Source organism: Cervus elaphus, chromosome 19 (assembly GCF_910594005.1).
Source record: "Cervus elaphus chromosome 19, mCerEla1.1, whole genome shotgun sequence".
Lineage (NCBI taxonomy): Eukaryota > Metazoa > Chordata > Mammalia > Artiodactyla > Cervidae > Cervus > Cervus elaphus.
The window spans coordinates 90594493-90610327 of NC_057833.1; the positions used below are offsets into that span (position 1 = coordinate 90594493).

The following is a 15835-nucleotide window of genomic DNA, read 5'->3' on the forward strand; positions in this document are numbered from 1 at the left end:
AACAAAAATATAAATGAAACAGGAAGAAGAACGAAAAACAGAAAACATGTACACTGTGTTGTCTATACTTGATCAACAATTTGCCCCACAAATGACACATCACAGAATTAAAAGCATTCATCAGTTCAGTTCAGTTCAGTCGCTCAGTCGTGTCCGGCTCTGTGACCCCATGAACCGCAGCATGCCAGGCCTCCCTGTCCATCACCAACTCCCAGAGTTCACCCAAACCCATGTCCATCGAGTCAGTGATGCCATCCAACCATCTCATCCTCTGTCGTCCCCTTCTCCTCCTGCCCTCAATCTTTCCCAGCAACAGGGTCTTTTCAAATGAGTCAGCTCTTCACATGGGAAGGAAGAAAAAAAGAATACCATTTTGAAGCATCCAACAAAAATACTACTTTCTTTTGTAGACCAAGCATGAACACACATGAAATCTTAAAGCCTAGCTTAATTACAGGCTCTTGGTATTAAGATCAATTCAGTCTCCTAAAAGGATATCCAAATGTTCTTAATGTTCTTAATGTATGCAAACAATGTGTTTACATTACAGTAAGAAAACTTAAGTCAGTTTGGTATAAGAGCAGCTCAAATAAAATAGAACAAAGAGAAGTCTGGCCTGCTACCAGGAAAAAATATATTTTTATTTGGAATCACTTTATTTGCATCCTTTGCTTTCTCCATTTTGAGATTTTCTGCTCTAGTTCTTTTGAGTAATTTCTTCAGACAGAACTACTACAAGGCCAAGACATGTGCCTTCTGTACTTAATCTGAATGTCTTAGTCAGACCCTGGAAAACTGGCTAACTATTTTTTTCTCTGTAACGTGTAGATGTAGTTCCACTTTCCAAACTTTACAACTAACTTACATGCTGATCTGATTCTCTCCTCTTTATAAACAAACTATTCTATCTTGACTCTTTTCTTTATTCTTGAGATTCAGACAATTCATCTACCTATGACTGTCTTAGTTTGTACCCTTTTAAACTTGGTAAAGCCATTTCACTCTGAAAACTTAGGTCTTTTTTCAGCTCAGGAAAGTTTATTTTCAATTCTCTCTTCAATTTTTACATTTTCCTAATTCTATTTCCATAATTCCATTTTCATACTCCAGAAAAGAGACTATTGTTGGTCACATATTTTTTTCCCTGATCTTTCCTCTATCAATATGTATCTCACATTTAGTTTGTTGTAGTTTATTGAACTTGGTCACCCTCCTTCAAGGGGCTGTGTATCCTCGAATATTTTGTGCTCTCTTTCAGGTCAGGCTTATTGGGGCTAGCAGGCAGTGAAAGGTAAGGGAATGAACACCCTTGGCTCTGGGGTTTCTCAAACTATGAGAAAGGTGAGACCTCTCCCTTCAGCCTGGAGGAGATATAATCAGACAAATAAGTACTGGTGTCCATCTCTGTCAGGCTCTCCTAGGGTGATCAGGCCCAGCTCTTGCTTCTCTACAGCTGAGGGGATCTGCTCTTGACTCGGCTGGCTCAATCCATGGTGAACATCTATAGCATCCTCAACAGCCTCTAGTATATTCACCAGTAACATTCTGTTGGTGTCCTCTACGGGCCCTTTGTCTGCCGAGTCTCCTTGATAGCTCAAGGCTTCATTTATGGCTGGGCAGGCTCCACTCCAGCTGCAACCATATTTATCTTACTGTTTGTCATCCCAGCAGGAAGCAAGAGGGATGCAAGACCATGAACAAAGACACTAGTCACTAGGAATAACATACAACCATTCACCACCACCTAATTAGTTCCTAGAGGACAGAATGTTTATCTCATCTTCTCTAATGAGAGAGGCTATTATCTCTCTTGGGAAGATACCCAGAGAGAAGAAATCAGTTTTACTTTATTTCTAGTAAACAAGAGTCCTGGGTAACTTTCAATGTATGCTCAGAGTCTGATGGGGATTTCCTGGAGCATGCAGATGTGACATGTAGCAATTAAAAATGAAACTGCTAGGGAAAAGATGTCTCCTGACCCACATCACTGGAGGACAACAGAGATGGGAACTGTCTCAGTTGTAGAAAAGAAATAGTGCATTCTTTCAGTTCCTTAAATGGCCCATGCTCCTCTCTCCTCAGGGCCTTCTTCACTGGTCTTCTCTGCTTGGGCTGCTCCTTGACCAGCTGCCTCCCTCATCTGTCCAATCACTCCTGTTCCTCCTTCAGGGCTCAGCTGAAATATCACTTCTTTAAAGAAGCCTTCTGAGTCCCCATACCAGGCAAAGCCCTCCGTTTAGAAAAGGATCATTGATTCTATTTATACTTCTCCTTCCTGGTATTTTTTTTTTCTCTGACACATTGTCTTATTTTATTCAAATAGCAGTCTGCTCACACATGGTCCAAGAACACTTGAATAATAAAGCAAATATAATCACATGTTAAAAATTGGTCTTCAAACATCATAGCCAATGATGCCACGCTTGCCTATGATCTCGCCAACATAAAACCACATCCACACCTCAGTGGCCACCAAACCATTCAGTTAGAGCTTCCTTAACAGTGGGCTGTTTGAAGCTACCGGTTTTAGCACTGTTGATAATTTTTTTCAAGCTCTGAATTGCTGTAGGGATCTCAGCAGGGGTTGGAGGAACCAGCTCAACCTTGGCTTAGTACCAAAACATGGCCAATCGAGGCTTCGAGTAAGTCACAGCAGCGTTGACCAGCGCTGGGGCCTTCTCCACGAGTTTACAGACAAACTGGGCCATGGTCCTAGGACGGAGAACCCGTCGCCCCGACTGGCCGGCTGAATGTCACCCGCCCGGAAGGTATACTTCTCCTTCCTGGTATTGAACACTATTTTTTTGGTTGTTTTTTCCCCAAATTATTCATTTAATATACATCTTTCCTAGACTACACCTTTCCTAGACTTTCCTAGACTATGACCTTCATGAAGGCAAGAAGTATCTGTCTTACTCCTAGGTGTCTCCTAGCATGGAGTTCTGGGCTTGTACTTAGCACTCAATTACTTGTTAAGTGAATAAAAGCAGGAAGACATAAACATATTTCTAAGATTGATATACCAAAATAGAACAAAGAGTGATGGGGAGCAGAGATGGACCAGAGGAGAAGGAAAAAGAGATGATCCCACAGACTCAAATGGGGCAGTGAACAAAAGGAGTAAGGGGGAAAAGTGAGAGAGAACTGGCCTGTGTAAAAAGATTAAGAAAATAAATCTAAAAAATGAAGATGGAACTGGCTTAGAAGAGCTTTTACACCTAAGCCTGAGTGTTCAACCCAGAAAAGGGATAGAAGGAAGACACCATTCAGAGTGGAACAAATCCAGAACATCACACAGAGACATAAAGGCTCAGAATACACATCTCCAAGGAAATGACCAGGTTATTTAGGCTCTGATACACTGCATTTCTCCTGAACATAATTCAGTTATTTTTTTTAATGTTACAGTGAATTCTCAGAATAGAAAGAGATACATTAAAATAAAGGTCAACTTTTTGCATGAATTTCAGACAGGTATATACCAGTAATTTAATAAATACCACTGAGTAGCTCTGTCAATGATAAAACCTTTAAAGTAAATAATTCAACTCTGAATTCTCTCTCTCTTCTATCAGACCAAAGGTTTCTTGTTTCCTGCCAGAGATGGGACTGGCCTTTGGGGGGCTCCTTATGCCTCCACTGGAAACACATCACTTTTCTAGGTCAGGGCCATTTTGCTCCATCTCCCAGAAAATAGTCTTCATCATTTGAGAGTCACAGTGACTGAGCCTCAAGCCAGCAAAGCAGCAGAAATGATTTCCACTGGCAACGTGTACATGCTGTCATAAGAAACTAGGGAATGATTTTTTTAAAATGAGGAATGTGAAGTTATTCTGCTTTTCCATTGCATCTTTTAGGAAGGAGCAAAATTAATAAAAGGAACAACTAAAAAAGAAAAAATATTGATATGTAACCTATACTTTCTATTTATTTTTTGCTTGTTTTTTTTGGTCGCACTGTGCAGCTTGTGGGATCTTAGTTCTCTAACCAAGAATTGAACCCTCACCCTTGGCAGTGCAAGTGCAGAGGCTTACCTACTGGACCTCCAGAGAATTTCCCGTATTTTCTATTTCTGATAAGTCTGAGTTGACTTAAAAACACTTAAAATTTGACAGTAGTACATTTAAAGAAGAGATTTTAAGTGATAAAAACTTTTCAAGTAAACATTTGTTTTTTCGTAGCAAATATCTTAAGCTTGTAACACAGGTTCAGGTTTATAGAGAAAGAGAAAGAAAGAAAGGAAGAAGCAGAGATTGGTATTTTCCTCCAGATTGTTTGTTTTCTGCCAACAGAACTATTTTTGTCTTTAAACAAAATCAGCTTAGTTCAAATCAACAAAAAGCCAGACCCTCTCAAAATCTAATTTTTAAAATTTTATAAAATTTAATATAATAAAATGTAATATACAGGCTGTTCATGGTTCACAATAGCCAAAAAGTAGAAACAACCCAGATGCCCATCAACTGATGAGTGGATAAACTGTGGCACATGCATATAATGGAAAATTAATCAGCAATAAAAAGAAATGAAGTAATGATACACGCTAAAATATGGGTGAGTAAAAGATGCCAGTTATAACAGACCACATTTTGTTTGATTCCATCCATATGAAATTTCCAGAATACACAAATCTATTGAGACAGAAAGTAGATTAACAGTAGCTTAGGGCTGGGGGGTAGGGTGTGAAATGGGGAATCACCACCAATGGGTATGGGGGTTTCTTTCAGGGAGAACAAAGAAGTTCTAAATTTAGATTGTGGTGCAGATATAAAGATCAGACTTGTGGTTGCCAAGAGGGAGCAGGGGAAAAGAGAGAGAGGGCTGGGAATTTGGAGTTGGTAGATGTAAACTATGACATTTAGAATGGATAAACAACAAAGTCCTACTGTATAGCACAGGGAACTATCTCCAGTCTCCTGAGATAAATCATAATGGAAAAGAATGTTAAAAGAAAGAATGTACATATGTGTAAAAAGAAGTCACTTTGCTGTGCTAGCCCAGAGACTGGCACAACAATGTAAATCAACTATACTTCAATCCCACCAGGCTCCTCTGTCCATGGAATTATCCAGGTAAGAATACTGGAATAGGTTGCCATTTCAATCTTCTCCAGGGGATTTTTCCAACCCAGGGATCGAACCTACATCTCCTGCATTGGCAGGGGGGTTCTTTACCACTGAATCACCTGTATACTCCAATATAAAGTAAAAATTAAAACAAACAAAAAAACAAGAGGCAGGAGAAGAAAAAAAAAAAACAAGAGGCTGATGGAACCAGGGCCATATTCTTATCCATGACACTGCATAGCTCCTCCACAGTAGGTCATGACACTATTCACAACACTGAGAATATTATAAAGGCAACTTAAACTATTCTAAACTAAGAAATCAAAGACTTCTGAGCAGCCAGGGAAAAACAGGAGCATATTTTAAGTGGATAGAAGGAGAATAAAAGGAGGGCTCTCCAGGGAAAGCCAGGACAGGTCACAACTAGAAGGGAGAGGAGGTTTCTAGAGATCACTGAAATCCAACTTTGCAGACTCAGAATTTTGATTAGACACAGTCACAGACTAACTAGACGGTGAAGAACAAAGATGACAGATAACAAATGCATCACAAAATAGTGGCTCTATCCATGGAATTCTCCAGGCAAGAATATCACAGTGGGTAGCCATTTCCTTCTCCAGGGGATCTTCCCAACCCCGGGATCAAACCCGGGTCTCCTGCATTTACCATTTGAGCCATCAGGGAGGCCCATATTTTCTTCTAGCATGTGTAATTTTATTTTGAGTTTCATTCAAACAATCCATTCATTCCCTGCTGATTAGATCATGCGGTTGTCTTGAGTGAGGACTGGCCTATCTATGAAAGCCATTTAGAAGACAACTTACCTAACTGCTGAGCCCACGCTATGGCAGTGCCTGTGTCCCCCGCGTTGCCTTCAGCTAAGCACACCACTTCTTGTCCGATCTTCCACCCAATTAATGGATAAAAGCCTTGAGAACAAATAAACAATATATGTCACATAATGAAGAGTGAATTCATCACAGAGGTGTCTGCAGTGGAGCAACCTGATTATCTCAAAAACTAGCACCATGCCTGTGGAGACAGACTGCCTGAGTTCAAATCCCAGCCCTGTCTCATTTTCTAGGCGTGGTTTTACAAGTTTCTAACTTCCTAGCTTCAGTTTCCTTGACTAAAAAACAGCCTACCTCAGAGAGCTCCTGTGAGAATAAACGGAGTTAATACAGAAAAAGAATTAGTGCCTGGCATAGAATATGAACAATAAATATTAGCTTTTATTAGCTACAAGCATATCTATGTCTCTAGAAACACAGAAACATTTTAATTGAGAAAGTAATGGTTATTACAAGATTTGTTTGTTAGAGAACTAACCATGTTATTGCATTTATCTGCAGTTTCTAAATAGAAACAATGATCATTTTCCTTTTTTATTTCACTTAATTTTTATAAAGATTATTTTTCTAGCTTTCATTTTCCCAATTAAGGGAAAATGAAGAACAGTAGGGAGGATGAAAGACAGGAAAAAGATTTTAAAATTCACCTCTAAGTAACCATCTTAGAGGACCAGGGCTCAGACTAAAAGCCCCAAGTGCTCCCAAGTGTAGTTACACAACCTATATTTCTTGGATTCTGCATTCCAGGATTTCTTCGATTAGGGAGAACAAATTCTTAGCAGTTGTTATTAAAATCCTAAATATACGGGAGTTTCCACTCCTGTATTCTTGTCTAAAGAATTCCATGGACAGAAGAGCCTAGCAGGCTACAGTCCATATAGTCACAAAGAGTAGGACATGACTGAGTGACTAACACACTCCCTGGTAGTTCAGTGGTTAAGACTCCATGCTTTCACCACAGGGGCTAGGGGGTTCCATCCCTGGTCAGGGAACTATTAATAAGATCCCGCATGCCACACAGTGAGCCAAAAAACAGATTAGAATGAAACCCTGAATACACATGCATCACTAGTTGAGAAGTACCGACCCCAAAAATATTCACGAAAAGAATAAATCCCAACACATGAAAGAAACTTTAGAGACCTAGAAAGATGATTTAAATAAATATAAAAAGTGTTAAAGGTAAATCTTTGAAAAACTGACCAAAATATCCTAATCTTTCTGAATTTTTCCATAAAATCCTCGTTATTTTTTAGTGCTTTTAATTAATAGAAAAAAAGCAAATTTGGTATTGACTATCTCAAAGAAGAATAATGAAAAATATCAGAGAATATCCTTAATATAAAATAGGAAAGTAGTGTCACAAAAGTTGAGAGGAAAAAAAGTGATATTTCATTAACAAATAAGATAAATTCTAACTCCTTACCTCCAACACTCTGTTGAGGCTTATTTCCAGTATTAATATCCAAAAATGTCCCAGTCCCCATGGTTAACTTCACATCTCCCGTCTGAAAGCAACATTCTCCAAACATGGCTGATTGCTGGTCAGCGACCTGCCAAAGACAAACAAATATAAGATCTTTTTGCCTTCAGCAGTGTTCCATTTCACTGTATCCTACTGTCTTACTCACTACAGTCTCATGGTTCAATATTTTCTTTCCTTTTTTTCTTTTTCCTTTAAACAAACTCCCTGGTGAGAACATAGCAACAACTATATAACAGGAGTCTCCCTAGGACTATAACATTATGTGCAAGACTAGCATGTCTCGGGAATTTTTAGTGGGCAATCTACTTGACCACTCTGAAGGATCATAAGAATAATCTTAATAACAAAAGTCAGAATAAAACATGTGCAGAAAAAACAGCTAAGGTTGGTCATTTGCAACTTGCAAGCACCTTCATTCATTAGTCAAAATAACAGACCACACAAATTTCCCTTTTAAGACGTAGCATAGGTGAATAAGTAGATGTAGGTTAAAACCATATATTTCCCAACCATACATTTTTGTTAAAAAGAAAAATTATAACTTTTTTTTTTTGGTCACAACACACGGCTTGAGGGATCTCAGTCCCCTCATCAGGAATTGAACACCAGCCATGACAGTGAAAGTGTCAAACCCTAAGTACCAGGTCACCAGGGAACTCCCTATAACATTTTGCTAATGTAACTACATGCAGATATATTTAATATATGTACACAGCAATATTTTCAGAACCAAAACTCACATGAAGAATGCTTTCTCACTAATCAATAAGTTTTCTAGCCATACCTTAATCTAAACCTGAGCCTACTCCGAGTTGAATAAGACTGATCTTCTCCAAGGAACTTGTAATTTGAGAATTAAATTCCCCTCCCCTCACTTGACTCCTCCACCTACTGGAGTGATTGTCTATCTAGGGTCAGATGTTCTATACCTCCTTCTTAAACTGCTACAGGAAATTAAACGCAAGGCCTGAGTCTCTATAGTCAAGAAAGAAACCTCAGGGACTTTATTGGTGGTCCAGTGGCTATGACTATGCTCGCAATGCAGTGGGCCTGGTTTGATCCCTAATCAGGAAACTAGATCCCACATGTTACAACTAAGAGTTCACATGCCACAACTAAAGATTCCGCATGTATCAGCTAAGATCTGGCACAGCCTGATTAATTAATTAATTGCTAAAAAGAAACAAAGAAACCTCAAAAACCAGAAACAGCTAATTTTTCACTCATCCACAGATTCTTTACTGTCTCAGTAGACGAAGGGTTTTATAAAATGTAAATACACTTTAAAAAATAATAAAAAATAAAATGCAAATATTTGTCTTCTTTATTTTAATTGCCCTCTCACAGTTTCTCATTATATTGAATATAAATTAAGCATTGGCCCTATCACTGCTTTCTATCTCAGAATATCAAATATAAACCACATATTACTCAGAATACATTTTCTAAAAATTTAACATAGTACTTTTCTGAAAAACGACATATATAGAAGTCAGGAAAAGTTATAAAGAATTTCCATGATAGAACACTAGCCCATCGGTCCCCTTTGCAGAAAACAGAATCCTTCTGATTATATTCAGGGCCCTTTAACTTAAAAAGAAAAAAGACACTCTATTATGCAAGGATGTTTGTGTTTCTTAAACTAAACCCAACTATTCACAGATATTCATTTAGTTTATACTATACAAGGAAAAACCTCAAGTTTTCTACTTACCAAGGCCACTATTGGTATAGGCACACCAAATATCTCTTCATCTACTGATCCAAAATTGTGGCTTCAAATAAAATAGATTAAAAAGTAAGTTACAGCTCTAGAAATATTAATTCTAAAATTAAGCATAGCCCAAAAGTTACATAATGAACGTACAAGCACCTTGGAGGTGTAATAATGATAAAATGCTTTTCCCCACAAAGGCAAGGTGAATTCAGGGACAATTTTGCTGGTTTCTATATCTGATTTTCATTATTACCTCGTATCCTTCACAGGAGGCAGGAGAGACAGCGGGATTGAAAGCAGGGAGGTAATGATCTTGCTCCAACACATCTGGGCATAAAAATATGTCATCAGAATTCTAGCTAAATTACACAAAAACTGGTGATTCAAAAAGAAGGGGAAAAAATTTCACCTCATATGGATCAAAAAGTCCAGTTGTGCTGGCATTTGAAAAATCCGTGGCAAATTCAGAACCTAAATTTACATTGGAAATGATCTATTTATTATCAGGTAATGTCAATCTACACCCATATCCTTAGCAGTCTCAACCTTGCCTGCTCTCAAATTCATTTCAAACGCGCATTTCCAGTGCAAAGTCTCCAAAGTAACTTCCTGTTTAACACCTTTAGGCACATTGTCAGATCATGATTCCTAGTTTAAAGATGAGGAAAGGGGCTCAGAGAAGCAATGTGATTACCTACAGCTATACATACTCTAGGTATAGTTGCAAAGAAGCAGATTCAGTATTGAACTCAAGTCTTACCAGGGTTCTCAGTCTTACGTTTGAGATGTCATCACAATTTAAAAATCACTTTTCTCTTAGAAAATATCTGAAATTAATCTAGCTTTACTGTAACAGGAAGTTACTAGGGTCCCAAAAGAAAACAGGATGTCTGGGATATGGGGGAAAAAGTTTAAAACTTTCACTTAAGATGAATGATTTCTATCGGTCAAATTCCAGTTTCTTGAGCAGATCTATCAAATCACCTTTACCTTTTGTGAGCTTATGTAACAGCCAGGTATCAACAGTCCCAAAGCAGCAATTTTCTTCCTCCACTGCCTTTCGCACCTTGAAAACACAACAGCACATGATCAGTTCTGTTAGGTAGTTAGAATAGGAAACAGGGGTCCAAAATGGCGGTGGCTAAAAGACAAGGAAGGGAAAATCCCGCGAAAATAGAACAGAGGAAGGTCAAAGGAAGGTCGGAGGACCGGAGTGAGGACTTCAGGTAGAACAAACAGCACTCCTGGGTAGCCCAATTTGCATAGGGTAGGCCCAGGGGGAGGGAAAAACATATAAAAAGAGGAACCAAAGGGCTCTCCCCCCGCCCCCCACCACATGCGTGCGCTCTCTCTCTCACGCGCGCTCTCTCTCTCTTTCTCTCTCTCTCCCCCTCTCTCTCCCACATGCTGGCACACTCCCCCACTCTCTTCTCTTAGTGTCTTTGGGTTGGCATGCCCTTATGCTTCGAGGATGGATTCTCCTGCTATCTTCTAAATAAAATAGAGCTGTAATACTGCTTTGTCTAAAAGCTGTAAAACGTTTGTCCAAGACCCGAGAGCTGTGACATGCTAAGGGCTTTAATGTCCGTCGCTCCAAATCTTTGTTGTGACGAGACAGAACCGAGGAACATACACTTGCCACTGAGGAGCATACACTTGCCTGACACCTATGGTGCCATGACTCAGGTTTAACCTGACTGAGACAACCTCGGCGGGGGCCCTCAAGGAGGAGGCCAAGCACAGCAGGAGCCCACTTCTGCCAAAGCTCCTGAGGTAGAAGCGGAATGCGAAGAAAACCCAGCTCAAGGGAAGTGACAAGAGGCCCATCGTGCTGGAGACCAGGAGAGCAAAAAACGAAAAATGAACTCAGCAGAAAGCTCACGCAGCTCAGCCTCAGATTCCAGGAGACTTCCGGTTAAGGTAGGAGGTCCTTGCTCCTATGGCTGGAGGGACATATGCCTAACGAAATCTTAAGTCCTTTACAATCTCTCATTTCTTGTTTCCTTGAACCCCCCACCAAAAGACGGGCGGCAGTGGGCGCAATTGAGGGACTCTGGAGAGGCTACTCTTTGGTATGTCCCAAAGGCACTATCTGCTGAGCCCCAGTAGCTGTGACCCAAGCTGGTAGGGGTTCTTCTGTCCTTATTCTTCTCTGTGCCAAGGATCAGGCCAATGAAAACTGTCAGCATAGGTCAGGAATTTAGCAGATTTTCCAGCAGGCTATGAAGGGGATTCCTTGGCACGTTTCTCCCACTGCTTTTTTCTCCTGTCCTTCAGCTACCTCCCGGGACTTGAGCCCGGCCAGAACCCAGGATGCCTGGCTTCAGGACCTAATGAAGCTCAGGCTCTGATGTCTCATTGCAAAAATTCATTGAGAGACAAAGTGTGCTCTTTCTCTCTCTCTCTTTCTCTCTCTCTCCCCCTCTCTCTCCCACATGCTGGCACACTCCCCCACTCTCTTCTCTTAGTGTCTTTGGGTTGGCATGCCCTCACGCTTCGAGGATGGATTCTCCTGCTATCTTCTAAATAAAATAGAGCTGTAACTGATTTGTCTAAGAGCTATAACACAGTTTCTCCAAGACCCGAGAGCTGTGATGCGCCAAGGGCTTTAATGTCCATTGCTCCAAATCTTTGTTGTGACCAGACAGAACTGAGGAGCATACACTCACCTGACAGTTCAAAAAGGATAAATTATTAAGTGCATGATCAAGTGCCAATCACACTTGTAAACACAGTATCATCCCATTTTTTATAAAAATTAATATATAGAGAAATAATTTCTAGAATTGACCCTCAACAATTCTAAGCAATTACTATAGAGTACAAAAGGCTTTAGTTTTACACTAAGTATGCTTACTTTTGTGATGAAGGAAAAGTGTATCTATTTTTTAGTTTACATATACAAATATGTCTAAATATAGAAAGTCTAAAATGGGATATAGCACAATAAAGCTCACATGTCAAATCAAACCAGTTGCCTGTTTCTGTATCACAAGTTAAGAATGCTTTTATAATTTTATAATGGTTAAAAAAAACAAAAAGAATACTTTGTGACACATAAAACATGAAATTCAACTCTTCATTTCCTTAAAGTTTTACCAGACACAGAACACAGCCACACTCCTTTCTTTATATATTATTTATGGCTACTTTCATGCTAGAGTGGTGGACTAGTTGTGAGGGAATCCTCATGATCTCTGAAAGTCTAAAATATTACTTGGCACATCACAGGAGAAATCTGCCAAAGCAAAAAAAGAATCAAAACCTCCTTAAACTAGCTAACAGAGAAACTGCCATGCTTGTAAAGATATCGTTAACTTACTGGAAAACAATTCCCCGAATCTTACTTGATTATCTCTGCAACTCTTATTTGTCCTTTAAGACAAGCATTTCCTAGATGTGCCCAACCCAGCATTCAAGGACATCTTCCATACAGTCATTATCTCACAACACTATCCATTCCCTAAGCTCCTTAAGAGCAGGAACTAGGTTACATTTATAACTCCAACAGCTAGGAACATCCCTTTCAAATAACAGATGTTAAAAAAAAAAAAAAAACTTGCTAAATAAATGAGGTAAAAAAACAACAAATGAACACATTTAAGAATGAATTGTACTTTAATAGTAGAAGGGATCAATAAAAGAAGATGAATGGCATAAGTTTTAAAAAGAGAAGCCATCTGTAGATTCCTTATAACAAGTATTTTGAAGAGTCAGGTATAATACCACTTAAATATGGAGTGTGTACATGCATGCTAGGCTGCTTCAGTCGTGTCCAACTCTTCGCAACCCCTTAGGCTGTAGCCCCCCGGGTTCTTCTGTCCATGGGATTCTCCAGGCAAGAACATGGAGTGGGTTGCCATGCCCTCCCCCAGGGGATCTTCCAGACTCAGTGACTGAACCTGTATCTCCTGTGACTCCTACCCTGCAGGTGGATTCTCTACCGCTGAGCCACCCGGGAAACCCTAAATATGGAGTACTTAAAGTAAAATAATGATATTTCAAACTTTAAATCTAGAAATTGTGATTCTACAATTTGTTTCGAATTAGATGAAGGTTCACCTGCATCTTTCTTTTTTGCCATGCCATGTGTCATGATCCTAGTTCCCTGACCAGGGACTGAATCTGTGCCCCTGGCACTGGGAGTGCAGTCCTAACCACTAGACCAACAGGCAAGTCTCCAAAGGTTAGTCTGCATTTCAGCGAGTAGCAACAATGCCCACCAGGTAGTAAACTCACTTGTTCATTTAAAAACTACTTCAGGGCCAGCCCCTCTGATAGGCAGTAGGTCCTCATGAGGTTACCGAGGGACAGAGTGGTATCAGGGCTTCCTAAAGCAGGAGGACCAAGAGCAATCCTCTTTACATTGGGTTAAGACTCCAAATGACTCTACTCTAGGAGTAGGGGTAAACTAAAAGCTTCTTACAGGAACTCCATCTCAGCTTTGAATCATTTCAATCAAGCTGGATTTAGAAAAGGTGAGGAACCAGAGATCAAATTGCCAACATCCTCTGGATCACAGAAAAAGCAAGAGAATTCCAGAAAAATATCTACTTACGCTTCATTGACTACGCTAAAGCCTTTGACTGTGTGGATCGCAACAAACTGTGGAAAATTCTTAAAGCGATAAGAATACCAGACCATCATATCTACCTCCTGAGAAACCTGTGTGCAGGTCAAGAAGCAACAGTTAGAACCAGACGTGAAACAATGGAGAAAGGAGTACGTCAAGGCTGTATATTGTCACCCTGCAATCAAACCAGTCAATCCTAAAGGAAATCAACCCTGATATTCATTAGAAGGACTGATGCTGAAGCTAAAGCTCCAATACTTTGGCCACCTGATGCGAAGGGCTGATTCATTGGAAAAGACCCTGATGCTGGGAAAGACTGAAAGCAGGAGGAAAAGGGGCAACAGAGGCTGAGATGGTTGGACGGCATCACCTACTCAGTGGACATGAGTTTAGCAAATCTGGGAGGTGGTGAAGGATGGGGAAGCCTGGTGTGCTGCAGCCCACGGCATCACAAGGAGTCAGACATGACTTAGTGAGTGAATAATAACAAAGTAATCAGGCATATGAGGAAACAGTAGAACATTACGGCAGGGGTAGCTGGTGAGGGTGGGAAGGAGAAAGAAACAAACCGTAGGAGTTACAGATACTAGCCATGGACTTTTAAAATACCATGCTGATTTGGGGCATGAGGGTGGAAAGAAATCCTAAAACTAAAAAACTAAGAACTTAAGGGTTGGGTTTTAATAATAGTGTATTAGAAACAAAGACATAATAAAAGAGTTGGAAGACAGGTTAGATGAAAATACGCAAAATAAGGCCCATAGAGACCAAAGAATGGAAAATATATAATAAAGAGGAGGAGTCAAAAAGGATTTAGTCAAAAGATCTAACATACATGTAAGCAGACTTTTAGAAGGAGAATGGAGCAGAAATTTACACTTGAAGATAACAGTTGATAAGTTTTCCAAATCAACAAGATATCAAGCAATGAATTTAAAACATCCTACAAGGCCCAAGCTTCCCAGGTGGTACTAGTGGTAAAGGACCCGCCTGCCAATGCAGGCGATGTAAGAGACATGAGTTCCAGCCCTGGGTTGGGAAGATCCTCTGGAGAAGAGAATGGTAACCCACTTCAGTATTCTTGCCTGGAGAATCCCATGAACAGAGGAGCCTGGTGGGCTATAGTCCATGGGGTCAGACATGGTCAAATACGACTGAAGCAACTCAGCATGCATGCATGCATGAGGCCTAAGCAGGTTCTGTGCTGAGATAAGTGCAGAAAATGTGTTTGATAAAGTCAGCATCCACACATAACAAAACATCTTAGCAAACAGGAAAAGGAGAGTATTTCCTTAGATTTGATAAAAAATATCTAAAGAAAACCTATCATAGATTCATACTAAATGGTGAAATGTTGAAAGCTTTTGTTTCAAGATCAGGATGAGAAAAGGATCTTTGCAGTCATCCTTTCTAGTCAATATATCCTGCAGGTCCTTATCAACATAAAGAATAAGAAATAAAAGTAGAGTCATATTTCTGTATCACATGTTACCAGGAAATTGTAAATTAAACCAATGAGATACTACTTCACAACTATTGTGTGTTAGTCACTCAGTCATGTCCAACTCTTTGCAACCCCATGAACTGTGAAAGTGAATCCCTCAGTCGTGTCTGACTCTTTGACTCTTTGCTACCCCACGGACTGTAGCCTACCAGGCTCCTCCATCCATGGAATTCTCCAGGCAAGAATACTGGAGTGGGTTGCCATTTCCTTCTCCAGGGGATCTTTCCAACCCAGGGATTGAACCCAGGTCTCCCGCATTGCAGGCAGACGCTTTACCATCTGAGCCACCAGGGAAGCCCATGGACGGTAGCCCACCAGATTCCTCTGTCATGGGATTCTCCAGGCAAGAATAGTGGAGTGGGTTGCCATTTCCTTCTCCACTTCACAAACTCACAACTATTAGAATAGCTAAAATCCAAAGTACTGACATCAAACGTTAGCAAGGATATGAAGCAACTCCCATTCATCATAGGGATGAATGCAAAATGGTAGAACCACTTTGGAAGACAATTTGGCAGTTTCTTAACAAATTTAAAACATACTCTTACCTTATCATCCAGCAATTGCATACCTAGGTATTTACCCAAATGAGGTGAAAATTTATGTTCATATAAAATCTGCACAGTGAAACCACTGTG

The 15835-nt window shown here is 40.0% G+C and overlaps 1 protein-coding gene and 1 pseudogene across 4 annotated transcripts in view; both read right to left on the reverse strand.

Moving 5' to 3' along the window:
• GK5 (glycerol kinase 5) overlaps nt 1-15835 on the reverse strand; it is a 78330-nt gene that overhangs the window by 23317 nt on the left and 39178 nt on the right. For all 4 annotated transcript variants that reach the window (XM_043874379.1, XM_043874381.1, XM_043874382.1 and 1 more), the window contains 6 exons: nt 10111-10186; nt 9530-9591; nt 9374-9447; nt 9118-9178; nt 7344-7470; nt 5891-5995 (listed from right to left, as the gene is read on the reverse strand). In XM_043874379.1, the coding sequence (XP_043730314.1) occupies nt 5891-5995; nt 7344-7470; nt 9118-9178; nt 9374-9447; nt 9530-9591; nt 10111-10186 (505 nt within the window). The remainder of the gene's footprint in view (nt 1-5890; nt 5996-7343; nt 7471-9117; nt 9179-9373; nt 9448-9529; nt 9592-10110; nt 10187-15835) is intronic.
• On the reverse strand, nt 786-2723 carry LOC122675506 (annotated as a pseudogene).